Source organism: Chelon labrosus (genome assembly GCF_963514085.1).
Source record: "Chelon labrosus genome assembly, chromosome: 4".
NCBI classification, from domain to species: domain Eukaryota; kingdom Metazoa; phylum Chordata; class Actinopteri; order Mugiliformes; family Mugilidae; genus Chelon; species Chelon labrosus.
The window spans coordinates 20,144,145-20,166,761 of NC_140340.1; the positions used below are offsets into that span (position 1 = coordinate 20,144,145).

The 22,617-nt window shown below is 39.4% G+C and overlaps 1 protein-coding gene across 1 annotated transcript; it reads left to right on the forward strand.

Annotated features, from left to right (window-relative positions):
* Window positions 1-3,688: 3,688 nt before the first annotated feature.
* On the forward strand, window positions 3,689-22,104 carry st3gal8 (ST3 beta-galactoside alpha-2,3-sialyltransferase 8). Its single transcript, XM_084543763.1, has 9 exons — window positions 3,689-3,802; window positions 16,420-16,751; window positions 17,086-17,260; window positions 17,348-17,483; window positions 18,929-19,122; window positions 19,209-19,388; window positions 19,473-19,518; window positions 19,897-20,016; window positions 20,286-22,104. Exons 2-9 carry the CDS (start codon window positions 16,619-16,621, stop codon window positions 20,451-20,453), a joined length of 1,152 nt encoding a protein of 383 aa, XP_084399889.1. The 5' UTR covers window positions 3,689-3,802; window positions 16,420-16,618; the 3' UTR covers window positions 20,454-22,104.
* The last annotated feature ends 513 nt before the right edge of the window (window positions 22,105-22,617 follow it).

The following is a 22,617-nucleotide window of genomic DNA, read 5'->3' on the forward strand; positions in this document are numbered from 1 at the left end:
TGAGTCTTGAAGAAGTATGAATGCCGGATCGGGGTCTGTAGTTCTACCTCAGTTCGACCAATGGGAGGAAATGGAGACATGCCTTCTTTTTATTTTAAAGTCTTTGGTCACAACCTGTGAAGCCAGAATTGTGTATCTTAAGATTTTGGACTTTGAGTTGGACAAGACAGGAGCACTTAATACAGATCCTTGTAGCAAAAAACAGCAAATCATTAGGTCTCAAACGACAACCTTCAGGATTCATACATTTTACAGTCAGTAACAAACATTTCTCAGTGCTGAGTAGACTTGTGTCAAACTTTCCTGCACATTCAGAGGTCAGTGTGGACTGTGGCCAATATTTATTGCTTTGACACAAAATGTGTTCAACACTTTCCAAATGTTTTCTCACTCAAACACTAAAACACACTTTTGCACTAATGTAAAATCTTACATAATACCTGCAGTTCCCACAGAAAATTGCTCATTGTGTTTCATCCAAACAGAAAAAGAAAACTGCCTTCTGGGACACACAACAAAGTGCCTGTTTTCACTCCTTGGTGACCCACATGGAAAACGTTTGCCAGGAGACAATGTGGAGTTTCATGGTTTGCTTTCAACCAGACTGGTTTATAGCCCATTCCCTGGTATCGCTTTCCTTTCACTTTAATCTCCATCCTTCAACATCATTCAGGAATTATATCCCTCACTGATGGATACATTTTTTTCACCTCCAGTCACACAATCTCACACACCTGGGTCACGAACACAAAAAGATTCTTTACCAGCAGAGGTGGAGGAAGTACAAAGTTTTGGTCCAAAGTACTTATCCAGCGTAAATAATAATAATGATTAATTAATTAAAGTGTTCATTAATTTAATCCTACATCTGGTAAAAGTGCCTAATGAAGTATTATATCAAGTATTTTATGCAACCTGTTGGAAAAGTCAAGGTTTGAAGGAGTGACATCACAGAAATGTATTTTTATCTTGTATATTAGATCTAAGCAAAGCTTGTGACAGTACCTCTGGTGGAGCAAACAGCTGAAAGCTGACCTGTGTCTCTGCTACTGTCGATTACATTATCTCATTTAGACTGACTCCACCAGTCATGTCTCTCTGTGTAGACGTCACTTACAGATCAACTATGAGATGCCCTTTCTGCCTGGAATCAGTCCCAGAATGCACTGCAGCAGAGCAGCCACAGCAACAACACGTACAATAACCTGTTTTGGAGGCTGTCTCACTTTTTCTCAGAGAAAGACGATGAGTCTCTTGTGGTTTCAATGATGTTGTTGTGTTCAGATATGTCAGGTTACCATTTTAACCCATCAGGCGTCTCACAGGAAGTCAAACATGAGAGACGTGTCCTGAGGAAGTCCACTGATGTAATGATCACATATATTTTTTGATAGAAATTCACTTGAATGTAACTGACCTGTTTTGACATTTTTTTTATTCCTGCCTCCACACCAGAAATAACATGTTTCCAGACTGTCTGTCCTTTGTTCCCATTTATCTCCTTCACATCCATCCCTATGATTAGAAGGAACTCAGGAAACTTTAAGGAAATTTACTCAAATCAACGCTGACGCTAGCTCAGGTATTAAGGGATTAGATTCTGATTTAAATGGTCACTGATCTCACAAAACTCATTTTGGGTCTCAACTCAACAAATAATACTCCAATTACAACCAAATTTCACACAAATGTCAAACAGAGTAAAATGTTAGTGACGAAATTCAATTTAACTGTGGCAACATGATGTTCTCCAAATAGTGATTTTTTTGTTTTTCCTGTAATTTGATTAGTTTAGCAGCTCTCTCCTTTGCTAGTTCTTCTGGTTTCGTGGGTTTACCCTCCAGGTAACATTACCAGAGATAGCATTACATTTGCCAACAACACAATATAATTCTCCATCTCAGTGTCTCTTCTGTTATAATAGTGCTATTTCTCTTGGTCTTTCTTATCCATGGTGTATGTATACTACAGGGGCGATTCTAGGGTCTTTGGTGGGGGGTGCTCAGCACCCCTAATGCTCTAAGACTAGAAAGACAACAATAAATGAGAGAACACATCTTCCTTTAATGTCAAACTATAATTTGGTTTAAAAAAATAAAGAAAATAAATTGCATTTAAATGAGAAGATGAGGTAGGAACAATAAGTGCAAAACAAACTTAAGGTCAATAAAGGTCAAAAAAGCAACCCCGTCGAACCTCCTGACTAATAGGGAAAAAAATATTATCCAATCACTTTTTTTTTTATTCCCCAATCTTTGTAAGGTAATTAGAATGCTGAAAACATATTTTTTTTAAATAAGTTTTTATTTTTAAGATTTCATATAACTGATGGATGACAGTTTCCTTAATGGGAAAGAGAAAGGTACCAAAGCCCCACCCCTTTACATTTGTTAGATAGGCAGTACTAGTCTTACACCTTGGCTTTAACATCAACACATATGCACAAACCAAAAGCTTAATATAACCTGTGGACAGTGGTTGATTGACAACCTGCACTATTAGCTTACCAGAGAGAGAAAAAAACATCAGCTAGCAAATTCCTACTTAACAATAACAACAACAGTAAAAGTTAGGGCTGGTTTTAATGACTGTAATGTGTTGGTGCTGAGTGATAAAGTAAATAGATCATTTGGTAACTTATAGGAGCCACACGCCTCAGGTGGTCAGCCAAACCTAAGGTGAAATTATTTTTTCAGCTCTTTTGTTTTTTGTCCAGTCCTCTCTCGAATCAGACAAAGAAGTGGTTAAGCTCCTCTGCTAGCGATCTGTTAGCTGCCGTTGCTGGATCCCTGCTGCCCCTGAAGTTTGTCAAATGCTGGATTCCCTGCCTCATGCGTGCATCCCTGGAGGTGAAATGGTCGTCGATCCTCTCCTTGTAGGACCTTTTAGCTGATTTGATACCCTGTTTAAGGTTATGTCTTGTAGCACTGTACAATTCTTTGTTGCCAGATCCCACTGCTTGAGAAGACTCTGAACCTCCTTAGTCATCCAAGCTTTCCTATTTGGAAAAACATGGATGCCCTTGTTGATGGTGACAACCTCCACACAGCATCTGATGTAAAAGAGTACTACTGCTGTGTACTCTTCTAGGTCCTGGTTGTAAAACAGACTCCAGTCTATACTCTGGAAGCAGTCCTGCAGTTGTAAGGTTGCATCCTCTGACCAAGTTTTAATAATTCTGGTTGTGGGGTTCTCCTTCCTGCTGATGGGGATGTAGGATGGGATTAGTACCACCAGTGACTGGTGGTCTGTCCAAGGGGGTGAAGAGGAAAGGCTATGTAGCCTTTAGGAATATTAGAATGCACACAGTCCATTGTGTTCTCCCTGGGCATTTCACGTATTGCACAAACCTTGGAAGTACTTTCTTTAAGTTGACATGATTAAAGTCTCCAGTGCCTCAAAACTAACCTTATCTAAACATAACAGTGACTTATAGATCTAATGTTATCTAAACCTAACATCTCAAACCTAACCTTCATTTAAACATACCTCCATGTTATTTGGACTTTTTGTCTCTGAAAGGGAGGTGCTTCCCCACAGTCTTATCAACATTGTAATGTGGATTTATGTACAGTCATGCAGTTGTGCAACACTGTACTCACCCAAAATCGTACTGACTGGAAAAAACAAAAACAAAAAAAATCCGCTCCTTCGCCACGCCCCTTTCCGCTAGGGATGGGCGGGGCCTCGTTCTTCTGTTCTGCATCATCATGCCCTGAGAGAAGGCAGCAGCAGCCTCACAAAACAAAAGAAGAGAAAAGGAAAATCCATCCGGCCGACTTTACTGCCACCGCCGCTTCATGTAAGTCCTCCTCAGTTTGTTTTGTACCGGAGCTTTGTACCGTTTTACCGACTGTTTAACGCCCCAACGTTTATCTGAATGGGTGGACCCCCACGTATGTGTGTGCTGCGTGTGTGTATGTGGCAGCGTGGTGAAAACTAGGGCTTGAAACTTCGCAAAGTTTCCGCCAAACTTCATGGGAATTTTTACAGATTTTATCGAAGGTTGTCCTCCCTTCTTCTTCGTGTAGTTGTTTGTAGTTCTGAGAGAAAACAAAAATACTTAAAACTGTTAAAAGAAGAAGAAGAAGAAGAAGAAGATAAAGTAGGCGTGGGGCCGAATGGGGACAAACTACCTTCAGCCTTTTTGTCTCTACTTTGACTCACACATTTATGTAGTTCTCCTTTAAAATAATATTCTCTTCCCTTATTGTGCACATTTCCCCTGTAGTATTCAACATTTACTGTACAGTTCTCAAATCAAACGTCTGTCGTGTGTGTCTTGAACACAATCCTTCAAATATCCGTTAGCTGTCTCTCACAGTTTATAACTTATTACAGCTTGTTGTCGAAGTATGTTTTAACTCCATGAATCATAAAAAATATAGTATCCATTGCATGATATTCCACAGGCGGTCAGTGCATTATTGTGTATTACACCAGCTCAGTAGCCAATTGTGCTTTTAGTTTGCTAGTTATAATATTAAGTTACTAATTAAGGTCTATGGGGATTGACTCACCTTCAGACCACAAACTTAAAAAGCGCCTATAACTACCTGCTTCAGAAACCTCTGAGTACCAATCACAGCTATATTGAAGAATGAACTTACACTCATTTGCCAAAAAACATTGGGTACACTAATGAAACCTAATTAGATTAGATTAGATTCAACTTTATTGTCATTGCATATAGTACACACATACACGTATGTATGTGTGTACTACCTGCCTATGATTCCTCTTACATTTTCAAACTGTCATGTAACATTATCAGTTTGTATCATAAGATTCCACATGTACACTTTAGTCAGATATGTGTATCTATGACAGATGTATGTTTATCTTGCTGTTCTCTTCTCTTCTCTCTTTGCTGTTCTCTTCTCTCTTTCTTCTGTCTGTACCCGGCTGGCCTTAGGCAGATGGGTCCCTCCATATGAGCTGGGTTCTGCTCGAGGTTTCTTCCTGTTAAAAGGGAGTTTTTCCTTGCCACCGTTGCCTTCAGGCTTGCTCTGGGGGTTTCAGGCCGGGTTTTTGTAAAGCGTCTTGAGACGATTTGTATTGTTATTGACGCTATATAAATAAAATTGAATTGAATTGAATTGAATACACAACGAAATGCAGTTTGGTATCTAACCAAAAGTGCAAATAGCAAAAAGTGCAAAATGTACCCAATAGTAGGGAGCAGGCTATGACTGTTGCATTGCATTCTAATATAACCGTCCTGCAAAAAATGATTATGTTAATGTTAATGTTTGTGTTTATGTTTATGTTGAAACGGCATCAGAAAGATGGTACACTTCATAGTGCTGCAAACCACAGCCTCAGAGATGAAAACACTGTTGTATGGTATTAAACTTTATGGCATAAATAATATTTATTATCAAGTACAACGACTTAAAGGGTGGAGCCTATCCGAGCTGTCATCGGGCGAGAGGCGAGGTACACCCTGGACAGGTCTCCAGTCTATCGCAGGGCCAACACAGAGACAGACAACCATTCACACTCACATGCACACCTACGGCCAATTTAGAATCAAACTAAAAATATTTTAAAATAAAATCAAGTGCCACTGCTAGACATGGCCAAGCTGCTAGATGGGTAGGGAAACAGTCACAACAAAAACAAGTTGAATTTAGAATTTTTGTTCATCAAAAGGTCTCGACCGTTGCTCTATTTCACTACAATGTTTATTTATGTAGCCATGCACCAGTTAAAGTGGGCATTCTTCTTCTTTATTAAATTGGCGCAGAAAAACAACCTGATTACAGCATCAGTTACAGACGGTTAAATCATCAGTCAGGCTCATGTCAGGCTGGTTCTGCTGGTCCAGAGATCTGATGTCCTGGTTGAGTGAAATAACACTCACTGTCTGCATCGTCATCTTCGTCTGTGTAAATAAGTACCTTATCTTTCTCATTATGAAGTGCTAACGCTGTATTTTCCTTGATCTGTCTGAGGAGGGCTGGGTATTGTTACTGATTTCCTGAATCGATTATATTCTGTTTTCTATGTCCTGATTTGTTTCTGTTCAGTGTCAATTCATCTAGAGATATTTTATTTTCAACTTTGTCAAGTTATGAAAGAGATTGTCTCTAAACTATTGCTGACTATCGATCATTGGTTTCAGACATGTGCGGTATTCCTGCATAAGGTTTTGCTTTTGTGCAGCTCTTCTTTGTCATTAGATTTTTTAAATCCTGTCATCTTTCAGGCCCGACAGTGCTCTGAGAGTTGGAGCTCCTGTCACTTTGTGGATCTCTCTCACGTGTGGATTATTCTTGTTTCAAGATCTCATGAGATTCCTTGTGTGAAACCCGCCATGTGAAACCAAGGTTTTTAATGAGATGATGCAGTAAGTTGCAAGCATTTAAAACAAATCGATACAAATATTTCATGAACTGATACTGGATCTTTCAAATCAAGTTGGATTACATTCCATTTTTTTTTTAACCCAGCCCTAAAAATGAGGCAGCTAAAGTTTGCAGATTTTTTTTTAGTTGTGGTTTTGGAGTTGTGTTAGGAGCTAGCATCCAAATATTGTAAAGACACCCGTTCACTGCATGCTGTTGTTTCAGGTGTTTAGTTTTGATGAACCTTTTACAAACTTTATACAGCACAGCGGTCCGTTCCATGTCGGACATTTCCATTACCATTTCCAGATCATAGAAGTAACGTGGCTACCTTTATTTGGTTTGTTGTTAATTTGTTGGCTTCTAGCAGCTGCTTGTTGTGAACTTGACTCTAAGGAAACACCATGACTAACTGAAGGAAGAAATAATCACAGTTCCATAATTTTTTGTATTGTGCATTGCAACAACAAAAAAACAAATGTATCAACTTAATTCAATATATCACACTGCTCCATTAATGGGAGTTGAGTTATTACTTCTGTTATATTTCTACAATGCATCTGTTCCTCTAGTTGGTATATTTAAAGTCCTCTAATGTATAATTATTAATCCATTATCTCTCTACACATCCCGAGGGTCAGCAGTGACCGTAGCCTTATCTCAGCTGTCACTATTTATAGTTTCCTTAGTACTTCTGGTGCTCTCCTAGACATTGGCATGGATATTTGTAAAGTAAATATTCATTTTATTGTACTTTATCAACATGTTTGTCTTTATAATATTCACATTTGCCCTATGGTGCCATTTTATGATCACTTTTCTTTTATGTTGAAATGTTAAAATGAAGTTTGTGATATTCTTGGAGGATTTCTCTATAAAGTTTGATGTGTGTGTGTGTGTGTGTGTGTGTGTGTGTGTGTGTGTGACTGTGTGTTATGATATTATATGAAAACTGAAACAGGACACTAACACTTAACATAATTATAGAAGGAGAGGCGGGTTGTGTGGCCTGGTGTAGTCAGTATCGGGGCAGATTTAATTAAAGAGGCCTGGGTTAAGTCTGAACTACAGGAGCAGATGGTTAGACTCGCAGTCTGTCTGCCTCAAGTAATTTTTATTCCTGTCGTTTAAAGGCACAAATAAGACTCAGGAAATTGTGAAATATGAGCCACAAACAACAAAATAAAACCTCACCAGAAAGAGTTCGAAAGAGTACGGAAATGAGTCGGCACTGTAGCAGAAAGTGAGCGAGCAGTGTTTTTCTGCCTGAGCTGTTGCTGAACTCACTATTTAAAGCTACTCCACAGTGTGAGTGAGAGTGTGTGGGTTGGCGGATGACGGGGGTGTGCATGCTTAAAAGTACAAGTCAAGTGAGTGACCAATGTGAGTCTGTGACCCTGGGAATTTGGACATTTTGAAGAGTCCTGATCTCTGTAGGAATGTTTGAATGTTAAGAAAGGGTTTTATGGTTACAGTTTGAATTATGTTTAAGGGGCGGAGCAAAGGATTGCAGTGAGTACAGTCGTGTGGTTTGTGGTTTTGAACTGTTCAACTGACATTTCTGTATTTCTGTATCTCAGGCGATACTTGTATCTTCTAAGGATTATTGAGGATTCAGATTTAGTTGGTTTAAAGTTTACTACAGGGTTTGGGTAGAATTTGATGAAGGTTAAGAGTTGAATTATTATGATTTAATGTTTCCTTCTTAAATCATTCAGAGCTTGAAACAGTTTCAACCCAGAAATAACAATGTCATGTTACTGCTGTCTGTCTTCATGGAAACTCAAACACTACATTGTGGAACAAGAGTGTGCATGAACAGCACACTCAGACATTAACTCTACTGTACTGGCATTTTTCTGATGTAATCGTTCTGCTTTCTAAAAGCTCAAGTGAGTCAATATTTTGTTTTTTGTAAGTTAGTATGCTGACACAGGAAACGAAACTAGGTGGTGCTGCTCAACTAATTAGCTAATGGCTTCTTCCATTTTGGCCTCTCTCTGGCTCTCCCTTCCATCAACGATCAGTGTCTAGCAGTTGGCCAGCAGCTTGAAGTTTTCTTACAAAGTGAAGCAAATTTAAACATGTAAGTAAGTGGCACAGATTTATGTGGCTCCTTCACTGATTGCTCGGCTTCAGTGAAGTGAATTGGTTCAGTTGATGCTGAGGTAAACAGAACTCAGCGCTGTATTTATGTTATCGGTATGTTGTAAATAGTTAGGGCCCCACAACTATGGAATGATCTGCCCCAGGAAATCAGATCAGCTGATTGCTTTAAATCGCTACTTAAAGCATACTTGTATCAGGGAAGATTTCCTGGTTTTTATTGAGATTTTAATTAGTGTTAACTGTAATTTTGTGTCTGTGAAGGTTCTCAGTCATCCAGGTCATGGTATATCCAACAAAGTTCCAGTTCAGTTGAACTGAAGAAGCTACTCGGATGAGTGGTGAAACGTCTTCTCAAAAAAAACTCTACAGGTCCACTTGCCTTTTTTGAACCTTTGTTGGATGTAATTTTGTGTGTTTTATTTCATTATATTATTTTTTTGTTATTTTGTTAAGCGCTTTGTGGACACATGGCTACCGATATCTTTATATCTCTAAACTGTGATAAGTGAAAGCAAAGCTGACTTTACAGTCACACTGAGAGCATGTTTTTGGTACTTTAGTTTAATTGACCCTTCAAATATTTTTATTAAACATTTAAGAGCATTTGAAATCCTCAGTTTCATTGAGGATTTATCGCATGAAGGAAGAGTACCATCATAATTTTTTAGACCATTAATCCTGAAATGATTAAACTTCAATCAATCCCCTCACGAGTTTCGTCTTCATGACTGTATCAGTCTACGTGAGAACTGGCACTCATCTTCTTCTGTGGTGGCGCTAGTTTCCAGCTCATTGCTGTACTCTATCAGTCAGAGCAGCTGCTTTCTATCCTGGTGTCAACTCAGACGTCAGGAGTCACATAGAAAGAGAGAGAGCGAGGCAGGAAGCAGAGCTGTCACAAAGTTTTCTCAGCACAGGAAACCATGTGAGCTTTAACCTTGTGCGCCCATCATCCTCGACCATGCAAACTCTAAAATAACATACAGCCTGTGGCTCAGCTGGTAGTCATTAACCCTCCTCTTTCCTTTCAAGTGTGTGTCTATGGCGGTGCTTTTACAGGCGCTTAAATAGGCAGTTTCTCTGTTGTGAATGAGGGTAAATAGCTTTCTAATCAGCTTTTTAAAGATGTAAAAGGGAAGAGGAGAACAGACAGTTGAAAGAAGAGAGTACAATTGTATTTTAGTTATAAAAGATCTAACACAAACCTGTCAAGACAACATAGAATAGACAAATAGACAAAAACATTATTGAAACTTCTTTTAATCTCTATATTATTTTCCGAATAGTCGATTAATCCTTTGCTTAACTAGCACTAAATAAAAAACATAACTTTGTACTATTAAACTTCAACTGTGAAACATTTTTTTGTAACACATTTTAAAATCTATGAATGAAAAAACTATTTCAGTTTTTAACTTTGTTCAAGTTATACTATTCAAAAAAAAGTTTGGTTGCTGCAGTGTAGACCTTATTGTGTAAACATGTTAGGGATGTTAGGGATGTCCCAGTCAGGTTTTTTTGCCCCTCGATCAAAGTGCGATCCAATCTTAAACAAAATTAAGGTTTTTCTTATCTTACTTGGCTCTCTTCGGTCACCTGTGTATTGTGTGTGACTGTATTAAGTTAATGTAGTGTGGAGATGCTAGCTTGCTCCTTGTGTTCTATACTCCTGAAATGTGTGGTGTTGATTCCAGTTGGTAGTACTGAAGGACAATCTCCTACTACCATCTTAAAAAACATCCACATTGCACACTTTCTAAATGACTGACTTCATTTTCCAGAGTGAAGTACTTTCCACACATGTATAGTCATGAGATTTTGGTTCTTCTTATTCTTTCAAAGTTGTTTAATATAGTAGGTCTATATGCAGAAAAACAAAACTGCCTACATGTTGAAAGTCCCAAACTAGTCTGCCCCAGAGAGTCTTTGTTGAGTTCTTGCCTGGTAAAGCCACAGATGAGGACACAACCACCACACGACTTTCATATCACTGCAAAACCAGTTACCTGCTTCTTTTCTAAAATACTTGTGTTGTCCATGAAATCCACAGTTGAGTCAACAGCTTTTGAATTAACATCTGGTATTAGGACACCACTATTACACCACTATCTTAAAAAAGACTTTATAGAGACACAACAAGGAAACGGTAAGCTGCGTCTTTGATCACTTAAACAGTTTGACATGTCTCCCAGTATTCTCGAGGAAAGAAGTCAACAAGCTGGAGAGTTCACCAGTTCTTTAATTGACCCCATGGTGCCTGGTGTGCCTACGCTTTCTCTTATAGAAACACGTGCTGTCTGAGGGATGGGTGGTGCTTAGAGGCCCAAGAGAGGCAACACACACAGCTCCCAGAACTCAGAATTACTTGGTTCCTGAATCTGTCCATAATCAAAAAGTGAACTGTCAAATGTTTCAACACAGCACACTTTCAACATAGAAGCTGTCTGATTGGATGTTTTGAAGGTTGAGGGTCAAACAAGGACAGAGCATTATCTCTTAAAGTAAATATCACGTTCTCCTTTGTAATGATTAATTTCAATTTTTACTTTTTAAAGACACGTGTGTACGTAATCCATCTTCGAAGTAGACCTGTTTAAATAATTTGCAGTGTTCACATAATTTAATCCTGCTTGACTGTTATCAAAGTACTAGATATTTTGTAATAGTTTCTATTTTTATTTTGTGTATGACAACCAGAAGAACTTTTATTCTTCTTTGTACACATGAAGCAACTCATCACTTTTAGTTGAGATTGTTATGGACTGCTTCATTCTCACTTAATTTTTAACAGGCATATTGATCGATGAAAACCTGGTTTCTATGTGAACTTTAAGTCTTGCTGATCCAGACCAAATATCCAGCTGATCAGTTCGGTCTGAGCTGCTTTACAGTGTTAAAGCCCTTTGTACCAGAGCACTATCAACCTCTGTGCTAGCATGCTAATACAGATGCTAATCCAGGAGCTTAGCGTTCTCCCATTTCCCATGGGGAGGATCCCTTTTATATATATATATATATATATATATGTGTGTGGGTTGATGTGGCAACCAGTACTTGTCCGGACATGACCTTGTTTTGATCACTGTGACTGAGGCAGTTGAAGTGAAGTTTGTATTTAGTTGTGCTTTTGATGTAACCCGAGGAGAACATCCTAAACAAATAAATAAAAGTAAAACGTTGTGTATCGCTGATCGAACTGATTATGATTTTATACTGATAGTTGTAGTTGTTTATCTCTTATGTGTATTCCTTGCAGCCTTTTTGAATAGTTGCATGACATTACATTGTCAGGAGGACTGTGATTCATGCCAGGATATAGATGAATAAAAAGATAACATGTGTTTCTCTGTTCCTCTATCTTAAGAGGCGCTATTATAGACATGTATGAATGACACTGATCTTGGCAAGAAAGCCAGTCAGAAATGTAGAATAAACTCCATGCAGTGAGATTAAATATCTATGATGGGTTTAAATTTTCTTAGACATGACAGATTAGTTATTCATCCTGTTCAATACACTGTGATCCATGTTGCTGTGTCCTCACTGTTAATCAAGTTTTTTTTTTACCCCCCAATCCGAGTCCTGATCCAATCTTAAATTAACCAGACTTCCTCCCCTGGAAGTGTTTGTTGTTGATGTTGTTTCTGTACAGCGTTTACCCCTGTGTACTTTTTTGATTTTCTTTGTGTAGGTGTTGAATCAAGTTTGAAGCACTGAATGACAATCTCCTACTACCACCATAAGAAACATCCACATTGCACAATTTACTAATTACTGTCTGACTGATTTTCCAGAGTAAAGATCTTTCACATAGCTGACATGTTTAGTCATGTGATTCTTCTTCTTCTTCTTCTTCCCTAGTAGAAATCCCAATGGTTCATAGACCCTGACCTGGCACTGCTATTTTGTAAAGGTCAGAAGCCAAATAGGTTAAAAACCACATGTTTAAACTTTCCTTCCTTTCAGTTTAGAAGCTCATCAATGTCTTCTATGTAATAATCTTAAAAGGAGCTAGTAACTACCTGTCAAAGAGAAAAACTAAAATACTTGCCTGACTGGCATTTATGTGACACAGTGAAGATTTAAAGGAGTATTAGTGGTGCAAGAGGAAAGGAAACTATTAGCACTGACTCACTTCCCTTTTTTTGAGCTGGAAAACAATTTTGTGGATAGAGTGTGTCTCCAAAAAAGGATTCAATGCAATATCCTCTGAAGTGATTCAAGTATTACTTTCTGTGCATTGAACCAGTTGGACCAAATATTTTGCCATAAACTGTCGTCGATGTCAGTTACACAGTTCTAGTAAAGCCACACACACGTCCAGCTGACAGGTCATACTGCACACACACACCCACACAAAGAGAGAGGGACATTAAGCGGACAGTAGGGGAGCAAGAGCTGAAACAGGAGACGCTGAACCAAATCCAGATCTGATTGGTATTCAGAGACCAGGGCTGTTTGCAGGGAGACATTCCTGAAGGAGCAGAGGGGAGGTGGGAGTTGAATGAAGTGGGTGACTCCACTCCTTAGCAGAAATAAAGAGGTGTGCCTCTCTTGTTCTTTTGTAGTGATTTTCTTAAGGTAGAGCGCAGGATTGATGCCATCATTTATCTCCACCATCATTAATAATGGTGACAACATTATCAACTGCAACCATCATGTTTTCTAATGTCAACCGCATTACTTTCATTTCCTGAACCTGTCTGTTGTTTTCTCACTGGGAAGAGGACCGTTGGAGAACATCTGTGTCGTGTTTTTGTTTCATATTAACACTACTAGGTAATTATAGGAATAGAAAAGCCTTTATTGTAACAAAATTGCAAAATACCCATCACAGTGGTGCTTTTAAAAAAAAGAATAAAATACAAACATACATTTAAAAAATACTCTACAACATGTACGCACAAGCAATCTCATCCACAGTCAGACCATAATACATATTAAATTGAAAAATTGATCGATTGTTAAAGGTCATTGATGATTACTTTGTTTCAGACAGTAAATCTATCAACCAATTGTTATATTGTTACAGAAAATCCTTAAATGTTATAGATTGTTTGCCATTATGGAAATAACAAATTGTACTGTAATTAGTAGGGCTGGCTATCATTACTGATTTCCTGAATCACTTCTGTAAATTCTGATTTACATGGTCCTGGTTCGATTCAAGTTGAGTCGATTTTGCTTAGACAAAAGAGAATTTCACAAAAGTATGCAGATTGTAAAAGAATGGATCTCTGACCAGGTGTATTATTAAAAAAAACATTAGCCCACTTCCAACTTAAGAAAAGTTGCAGTGTGTGCCATATTTTACTGGTGTGTACATGCTCAGTATACCCACTCCACTCATATGCAAGGAGGTAACCCGTAGCATGATTCCAGTACAATGACAAGTCATTTTCACTGTACCAATATATGAACAACGTTGCAGCTTCAGTTTTTTTTTTTAACATATCAAGAATATGACAGAACCTTCGCTGCAAAGAACTTACCCAGTGTTTAAATGGTCTTGGACATTTTTGGTGATCCAAAGAGTGTTTCTGGGTGACATTTGTTCAAATGGCTCCAGATGTTTGTGGTATTTCCACAATATTTTGACTCATCTTAAATATAGCTTTGCTTTTTGACACAGACAGCAACTAACCTTGGTGTAAGACTTGACAACGATCTCAAGTTTGATGCACAGATTAAATCAGTGGTTAAGTCCAATTTTTTTCAACTGAGACAACTGGCCAAAGTGAAACTATTCTTTCTCTGCATCACTTTTCAGCCATGCTTTTATCACAACTCATTTAGATTATTGCAATGCAATTTATGTTGGGCATAGCCACACGTCACATCCTTGACTGCAGCTTGTTCAAAATGCTGCTGCTCAACTTTTAACTAACAATTTTAGTGGCAATTCATTGGCTCCCAGTTTGTTTCCAGATTCATTTTAAAATTATTTTATTTGTTTTTAAATGTGTTCATGGCCTTCCTCTCTCACGTACACTTCCTTACACTCTCTCAGCTTGGCAGATCTGTAATTGTTGTTTGCCCTTAAAACAAAGAGGAAGCTGAGATGTAACACTTCCTGGCCACAAACTGTGGAACGACCTGCCTTAGCACATCAGGCAGGCCGACACACGTCTTCTTTTTAAATCCTCTCTTAAAACACATTTTTTCTCTTTGGCTTTTAACTCAGTTTGAGATGTTGGTTCTTATTGTTTATTATGATTGTTTGTTTATTATGATTTAAAACTTGTTTCTAATTCCACTATGTCTTTTATTCACTGCCTGGCCAAAAAAAAAATTGCCACTTGGATTTAACTAACCAAACAGGTACGAGCCTCCTATTGGATCAATTGACAGTTGATCGATTGTTAAAGGTCATTGATGATTACTTTGTTTCAGACAGTAAATCTATCAACCAGTTGTTATATTGTTACATGGGCGACTATCTTTCAACTGGCAACAAGTTATTTAACCCCAACTGATGCAATGAGTAGCTTCTCATTTCTTAAACAACCATGTCAAAAGACACATCCCGTCGTCGTGGAAAAGACGTTAGTCTATAGTGGTCAAATCATTGGCATGCATCAAGCAGAGAAAACATCTAAGGAGATTGTAGAAACTACTAAAACTGGGTTAAGAACTGTCCAATGCATTATTAAAACTGGAAGGATAGTGGGGAACCATTGTCTTCAAGGATGAAATGTGGTCGGAAAAAAATCCTGATTGATCGTGATCGGTGATCACTTTAATGTTTGGTGAAATCAAATCGAAGAAAAACAACAGTAGAACTCAGGGCTATGTTTAATAGTGAAAGTAAGAACATTTCCACACGTACAATGTGAAGGGAACTGAAGGGATTGGGACTGAACTGCTGTGTAGCCTTAAGAAAACCACTAATCAGTGAGGCTAACCGGGAAAAAAGGCTTCAGTTTGCTAGAGAGCATAAAGATTGGACTCTGGAGCAATGGAAGAAGGTCATGTGGTCTGATGAGTCCAGATTTACCCTGTTCCAGAGTGATGGGTGCATCAGGGTAAGAAGAGAGGCAGATGAAGGGATGCACCCATCATGCCTAGTGTCTACTGTACAAGCCTGTGGGGGCAGTGCTATGATCTGGGGTTGCTGCAGTTGGTCAGGTCTAGGTTCAGCAACATTATGTGTCCAGAGAATGAGGTCAGCTGACTACCTGAATATACTGAATGACCAGGTTATTCCATCAATGGATATTTTCTTCCCTAATAGCACGGGCATATTCCAAGATGACAATGTCAAGATTCATTGGGTTCAAATTGTGAAAGAGTGGTTCAGGGAACATGAGACATAATTTTCACACATGGATTGGCCACCACAGAGTCCAGACCTTAAGCCCATTGAGAATCTTTGGGATGTGCTGGAGAAGGCTTTGCGCAGTGGTCAGACTCTCCCATCATCAATACAAGATCTTGGTGAAAAAAGAATGCAGCACTGGATGGAAATAAATCTGGTGACATTGCAGAAGCTTATCGAAACCATGCCACAGAGAATGTGTGCTGTAATCAAAGCTAAAGGCGAAATATTAGAGTATGTGACCTTTTTTTGGCCAGGCAGTGTATATTCTCATGTCTGTGTACAGCACTTTTGCCAACTGGGGTTGTTTTTGTTTTTGTTTTTTGGTTTAAAACAAAAAAAAAAATCTCAGTAACATGATGGAATGAATATGTAAATGGGAATAAATAAAACAAGTCTGTTCAGTTATCCAGCTAGCCCCAGTAAATGTCTCTATAATGATCTATAATGATCAGCTACTGCTGCAGTCCAACAGCTGCACAGAGCAAGCAGCCAAACATTAGTTCATATGTCCAACAGCACACAGAGAAATCTTAGATATTGCTAGAGTTTTTACATTCACAAGAAAAATGTACTTTTCACATAATTAAGTCTATTTCTAATGATGCTACTGTCCCTGTGTCTTTCTACCTGCAACCACAGATCCAGACACCACCAGTTGGAAAGCAGCCTCAGATTCAGGCTTCATGAAGATAAAACTGAGCAGAGAGAGGACAGAACAGAAGAAAATGCCCAGATGACGGCAGATGACAGAGTCCAACTATGCTGCCATAGCCGGTAGATTGACAGCTCAACAGCACGTCCTCCCTCCTGCCGCCGCCCACCCGTCATCCGTCCAGCCATGTTGTTGAGGAGGAAAGTGTGGGTTGCCGCGGTGATTGCCGCCATCCTCTTCCTCATGATTGCTAGCCAGAGCATCCAGAGGAGACACTCCCCTCTCACCAACAGGGTCGCGCCCACCAGGACGGAGACAGGTGAGGAGATGATGTGACAAATAGTAGGATATTCTTTAAAGGGTGCTACAGAATACAAAAGGATTTTATTTTACCACTGAAGCTACTATTACCACTGCTAGAAGTAACGAGCAATCAAAATCTGCTGTTCTACATTTATTACCTTCAACTTGAACTCAAGCTAAGGTATAATATTAGTCATATTAGCTGCAATAGAGGTGGGAAATATAGTTTATAAACTACTCTATAACATGTGCCCGTAGATTAGAGATGCTAACAGAGTTAGTAGCTGTATTGGTATAACCACATTGCCTGTACTAATGTTGCCTGATTCTCGGTCTGTTTGTGTTTGCAGTGGTTGAGCCCACAGCGCCTCCTGCTAAACTGCCCCGTCAACTGATCCCACCTTCTCCCAGTAACACCCAGGAGGAGGAGGAGGAGGAGGAGGAGGAAGAAGAAGACGATGAGGAAGAAGAGGAGGAAGAGGGGTTGGAGGAGGTGGAGGAGAATGAGCTTAAAGAAGACTACAAGTACGGCCTAAGATAAACATTACTGGAGCTTGTCTATCCCACAATTCAATGTTCTGTCCCTGACTCCTCTGTGCCGTCTTATTTCAGGCCGTGTGGTTGTTCTGGGTCCTGTATCTCTTACCTGCATCAGCGGACCTGGTTCAGCGAACGCTACGACCCCAAACAGCAACCTGTCCTCCGAGAGACCAACAAATTTGACCTAGCTGCCCTCGATTGGTGGCTGGTAAGCAGCAGAATACCCCAGTGTGGGTGTGCATAGAAAAAATTAAATCGGAGTAGACCATCCTAAGCCAGTCATACTGAAACACATGTTTACAGAAATAGGCTATTACACCTATACCAGGCTGAATCCACTACAATCTAATTATAAAAAGTCTTGTGCATTATCAGAGGTAATGTTATAGGCTTCTGAAGTGAGATTAACATTATCACATACATTTTCAGTGTTTAGTGAGAGATATAACTCTGACTGGCTTTTGAGCTTAACAAACCAATGAGAAAAGAAACGTCTCTTTGAACTTGTTTTCTGTTTTGTTCCAACAGAAGGCTTTTCATCTTTATCTCATCTGAATATTCAAATACACAAATAATTTCTCTACATGATGATCTAGAATGAATAAAATGTAGACCAACTGATCACTACGGTTCAGGAGAGGTCAGCTCTGTACAATGGTTTGTAGCTCTTCCTAGCTTCCTAGCCTACCAGCTAATAGCAGCTCTTCCTGTTTCCCCCTTTAAATGATCAATACTGACTTCTGCCACCTGCTGGTATGCTCATACACAGATGCAGAACATGCTGTATGTTCTGGCTGGGTGTTGGCTGTAGTCTTTGTATGTTTGTGTCTTTGTGTCTTCGTTTGAGTCTGGGATTTCAAATCCACATAAAAAATTTAGATAGATTTAAAAATATTAATCTCAACAAAATGAGTAAAGTAAAATATGAGTGAGATTTCATTATACACAGTACTTGTACTGCTGTACTAAAAAGCAACTCAGATTGTTGGATTAAATCAAATTTAGAAATCCTGTTATATTTGTTATTTTATACCACAAACAGGGATAAAATAAATAATCATGATGTTAATATAGATATTTTAACAACTTCAGTTTAACAGTATTCTTTAAAGAAATTGCTGTCTTCAGTTATTTGTAATTGACTGGTTTAAAGTCCAGAGCAGTGTTGGAGTCAATTTATGGGAAATCATTGCAGGCTGCACACTGGAGGAACTTTGACAGCTCTGCATTGAACGCTGACAATCAGCAAATCAGCTGAATCACAGAACAATTAGTTTTTTATTAGAAGGTGAATGTGTAAAAGCTTACATGATGTTTCGGTAAATAGTCAGGGCCCGTAATGAAAATAGTAGAAAATCGACATCGTCTCAGTTTTGGCCTTGTGGAAGCTGTCAGCAGTCTGCACGAGGAAGCGAATGTGATTGAGTTTATTTCCTACTTTTGTGGATTAAGTCCTGCTGCAGAAACCATTGGTAGATTAAAAGGAGGGGACGAAGTGATGGACCTAACATCATCAGTCTGATTCAGCAACTTAGGAATATACTGTGAATAGTTTAATGAGATAATATAATCCTTTATTTAACCCACAGTGGGGAAATTTGCAAAACCAAAAACTGACATAAAATAACTTGGCCGTGCTTTGCCTCTCCTCAGGGTCTTCAGCGGTCTGGTGATGACAAGACCTTAGAGGAGGTGATATTAGAGATGTTCCAGGTCATTTCCCCACCTACTGTGGACTTCAGGCCCCACCCCTCCCGCTGCCGTCGTTGCGCAGTGGTCGGCAACTCTGGCAATCTGCTGCAGGCTGGACATGGCAACCTGATCAACTCTCATGACTCTGTGATCCGGTTCGTATGTCCCCCACACAAACAAAAGCACACACACACAAAAAACACCCAGGTTTCACCCTCTTACTCATCTTCCTCCTTCTCAGAATGAATAAGGCAGTGACTAAAGGATTTGAGAAAGACGTCGGGAATCGGACGACACATCACTTCCTGTACCCAGAGAGCGCAGTGGACATTGGCCGTGGTGTGAGCCTCGTCCTGCTCCCGTTCAAACTGAGAGACCTGGAGTGGCTTACCAGCGCACTGTCCACTGGACAGGTCAAAATGTACGATATAAATATACAAATACAGTCAAGAAAGACCTACCAGATTCATGTGAAACTACTAATTCAAAGAGTGTGTGTTTTCAGGACCTACATGAGGGTTAGAGAGCGAGTGAACGCCGATAAAGACAAGGTACATAAACTTATGATCATCTTCTCTCCACTTTGCTGCCTGTTGTTGTTCCAGCTGTCAAACTCAGATTTCACTTCTCTTTTCTTGTCTTTGTTTCGGTCAACTTTTAGCTTTATCTTTTTTCAGCTCTCAGTTTAATTTGTCTGCATCTGCTTACTGACAGATGTTTATTATTTCTGCCAAATTAACTTAACAAATTAATATTTAGTGCTTTTAAAGCATCAAAGACCTGAGATGACTCTACAACCTTTTAATGTCATGTTAGTTCACAGTTTTTCCACAGGTGGATCTGACTCTCCTTAAAGTCTTCAGACAACTCTTTTGTCCAGTTAAACATGATACCATGGTAACTCTGTGTGTGTTTTTACACACATGCAGGTTCTGGTGGTGAACCCTGTGTTCTTCAAATACGTCCATGATCGCTGGACTGAGCATCACGGTCGCTACCCGTCCACTGGCATGTTGGCTGTCATCTTTGCTCTGCACACCTGTGACCAGGTAGGAGAAAGGGGGCGGAGTCCGTGTGTCAACTTAATTTATTTTTTCGTCAAATGAAATGTTAACAAAACTTGTTTTGTTGGTACATTCATGAACACTTCTTTTAAATTTCAATTGTTGTCAGTGTTCCTGAATGCATCACTGGAAAGAAAACAAGCACGTCTCTGCTATTACGCACCATTGCACCTGGAGGAAGTAACTGACAGAAACATGAGAATCATTTTTCTGTCAGTTGTATGTATGAAGTATCACTTCCTGTCTGCCTTCAGGTGTCGGTGTTCGGTTATGGTGCCGACCAACAAGGAAACTGGCATCATTACTGGGAGGAGAATCGCTACGCCGGAGCCTTCAGGAAGACGGGCGTCCACAGCGCCGACTTTGAGATGCATGTTATCGACCAGCTCGCCAAGGAAGGCAAGATCAGTCTCCACCTGTGACGCAACCACTTGGCTGCTGACTACTGCTCTGTAGGACTAATTGTTGGTATGTCTGTAAGTAAAACGGACTGATGAGGCTGACTTCCAGTTGAGCCTGGGTGATTAACACATCTGTCCTGTGGCACTGAACAGCCAACACTGAGCCAACTCTTATACATTTTTTATTTTTTTTATATTAATCACCACGCCTGCCTTAAGTCAGACATCCAGGCATACTGGACTGAGGATGCTGCTGGGCAAAGACATTCTTGGGTACCGTGATTTCCTGTGGACCCATCTGTGGTGGCTGGGTGCCATAAAACGTACCCTCTCCACCCACCTCAAATGGTTTTTCTGGACCCTCGACCGTCCTGCCGTTGGCGACTGCTGGGATTGACCACAACAAGCTTTGCTCTGAGCGGGAAAACAACCACAGACTTTTTATATATATATTTTTTATTGGATTTTATAGACATTATACAGGGAAAACCTCTTTAAAAAAAAAAAAAAAAAAACGCACTTTGTCCAGAAGTAAGGATGGTTGCTTTGCTTTCTTATCACGTTAGAAGGTATTTTATATAGTTGATGAATCATCCATTTATTTTAATGCAAACCGTCCTGCTCTAGAAGATCACGAGTGTCCGGAAACCTAATAACAACTTAAGCGTTTTTTAGATTTTATGGCCACGTGTCCTTTTCTTTGGAAGCCAAGCTGCAGGCCTCTCTTGACCGAATGTGGACATGGAGACAGAGAGTGGGAGGAGCTTGTGTTTGAGTGTTTATTGGTCTACAGGTTTTTGTTTTAAAAGAATCAGTGATAAGTAATTTTATTATTGCTGTTGTTTTTTTGTATTTTTTTTTTTGCTACACTAGTGATGGTAAGCCGTGAAGCCAAACGGATAACTGATCAGTGAGTAAAGTTGCAGATGGATGAACCGATGGCCTGATGGGAGTGACAAAGATGAAGGAGACTGAGACTTTAAAGATTTATTGAACTTAATTTAAAGTCAGTTGACGTCACATGAGTGGAAGGTGTAGTGCAATTTTTTTCCTAAAAGTCCAACCAAAAATCAGCATGTGAATGGAGAGACACTGAGGAGTCAGTCGGCCAGGAGATGTAGTAACTGCAGATGTTCTGTCACATCTGTTCTGTGGATGTCCACAAACTGGAGCTGATCCTCTGTCACAATCGCAGCGGCTTTGTTTTCACTGTGAGGCGTGTGTTTGAGTCAGAACCTGCCGTCCATCTTGAGCGCTGATATATACCGGGTTTAAACTGTTGATATGTGCATAAACAAAAAAAAAACACTGATGGCATATACTATATAGTGCTAAGTGCTAATGTATTTTATGCTGCACATGGTTAGCGTGTACCATCATGAGCAAATGACATAATGATACTACAAATTAGACTTTTTAATGTGCCATTGAACAAGTAGTTCATTCGTCCAGATTTCACAATTTTATTTATTTGTTATCTTGTTGTGGTTTTAATTGTTTAATCATCAGATATTTTTGTTACAGGATTCTGTCATTGATGATAAAAAAGGTAAGAATTAGGGATGTCCCGATCCAGTTTTTTTTATTATTTTTAATAATCAGATCGATACAGATTGAAGTTGTCGGCTGATCCGAGTCCCGATCTTAAATGAATTAAATTTCCTCCCCTGGAGATTCATAAAGGCTTTTCTTCTCTTCCTTGTATTCTCCTAGATGCAGCTGTCCAATAAATATTTCTGTCAGAGTTAATGTAGTGTGGAGAGGGTGGCCCGTAGCATGGCTCCAGAAAACCTGTGTTCTCTACTCCAGAAATGTTCTGGTCATCCAACATCATAAACTCAGTAACCCTCTCTGGAATGTTTTTCTCCTTGACGCTGTCCCCAGGAAACTTTTCGCTTCTCCTAAACACAGCGTTCAGTGTTTGTTGGTGTTCATTCGATGCAGCCTTTGCCTGAGTTCAGTTAATTGAGTTTGTTCAGTTTTGTGACTTTTTGTAGGTGCTGAATCAAGTTGGTTGTATTGAATGATCATCTACTACCACCTCACAAAACATCCACAGAGCACACTTTACAAATGTATGTGTGACTGACTTCATTTTCCAGAGTAAAGTTCCTCCACACAGACATGTTTAATCAGGTGATTGTGCTTCTTCTTCTATTCTTGGCAGCTTTGACGCTAGCAAACG

Coding starts and splice junctions, on each gene's coding strand:
- st3gal8 (XM_084543763.1), top strand. CDS start 16,619: ATGTTGTTGAGGAGGAAAGTGTGGGTTGCCGCGGTGATTGCCGCCATC. Junction 19,389..19,472: donor TCCACTGGACAGGTCAAAAT/GTACGATATAAA, acceptor GTGTGTTTTCAG/GACCTACATGAGGGTTAGAG. Junction 19,519..19,896: donor TGAACGCCGATAAAGACAAG/GTACATAAACTT, acceptor ACACACATGCAG/GTTCTGGTGGTGAACCCTGT.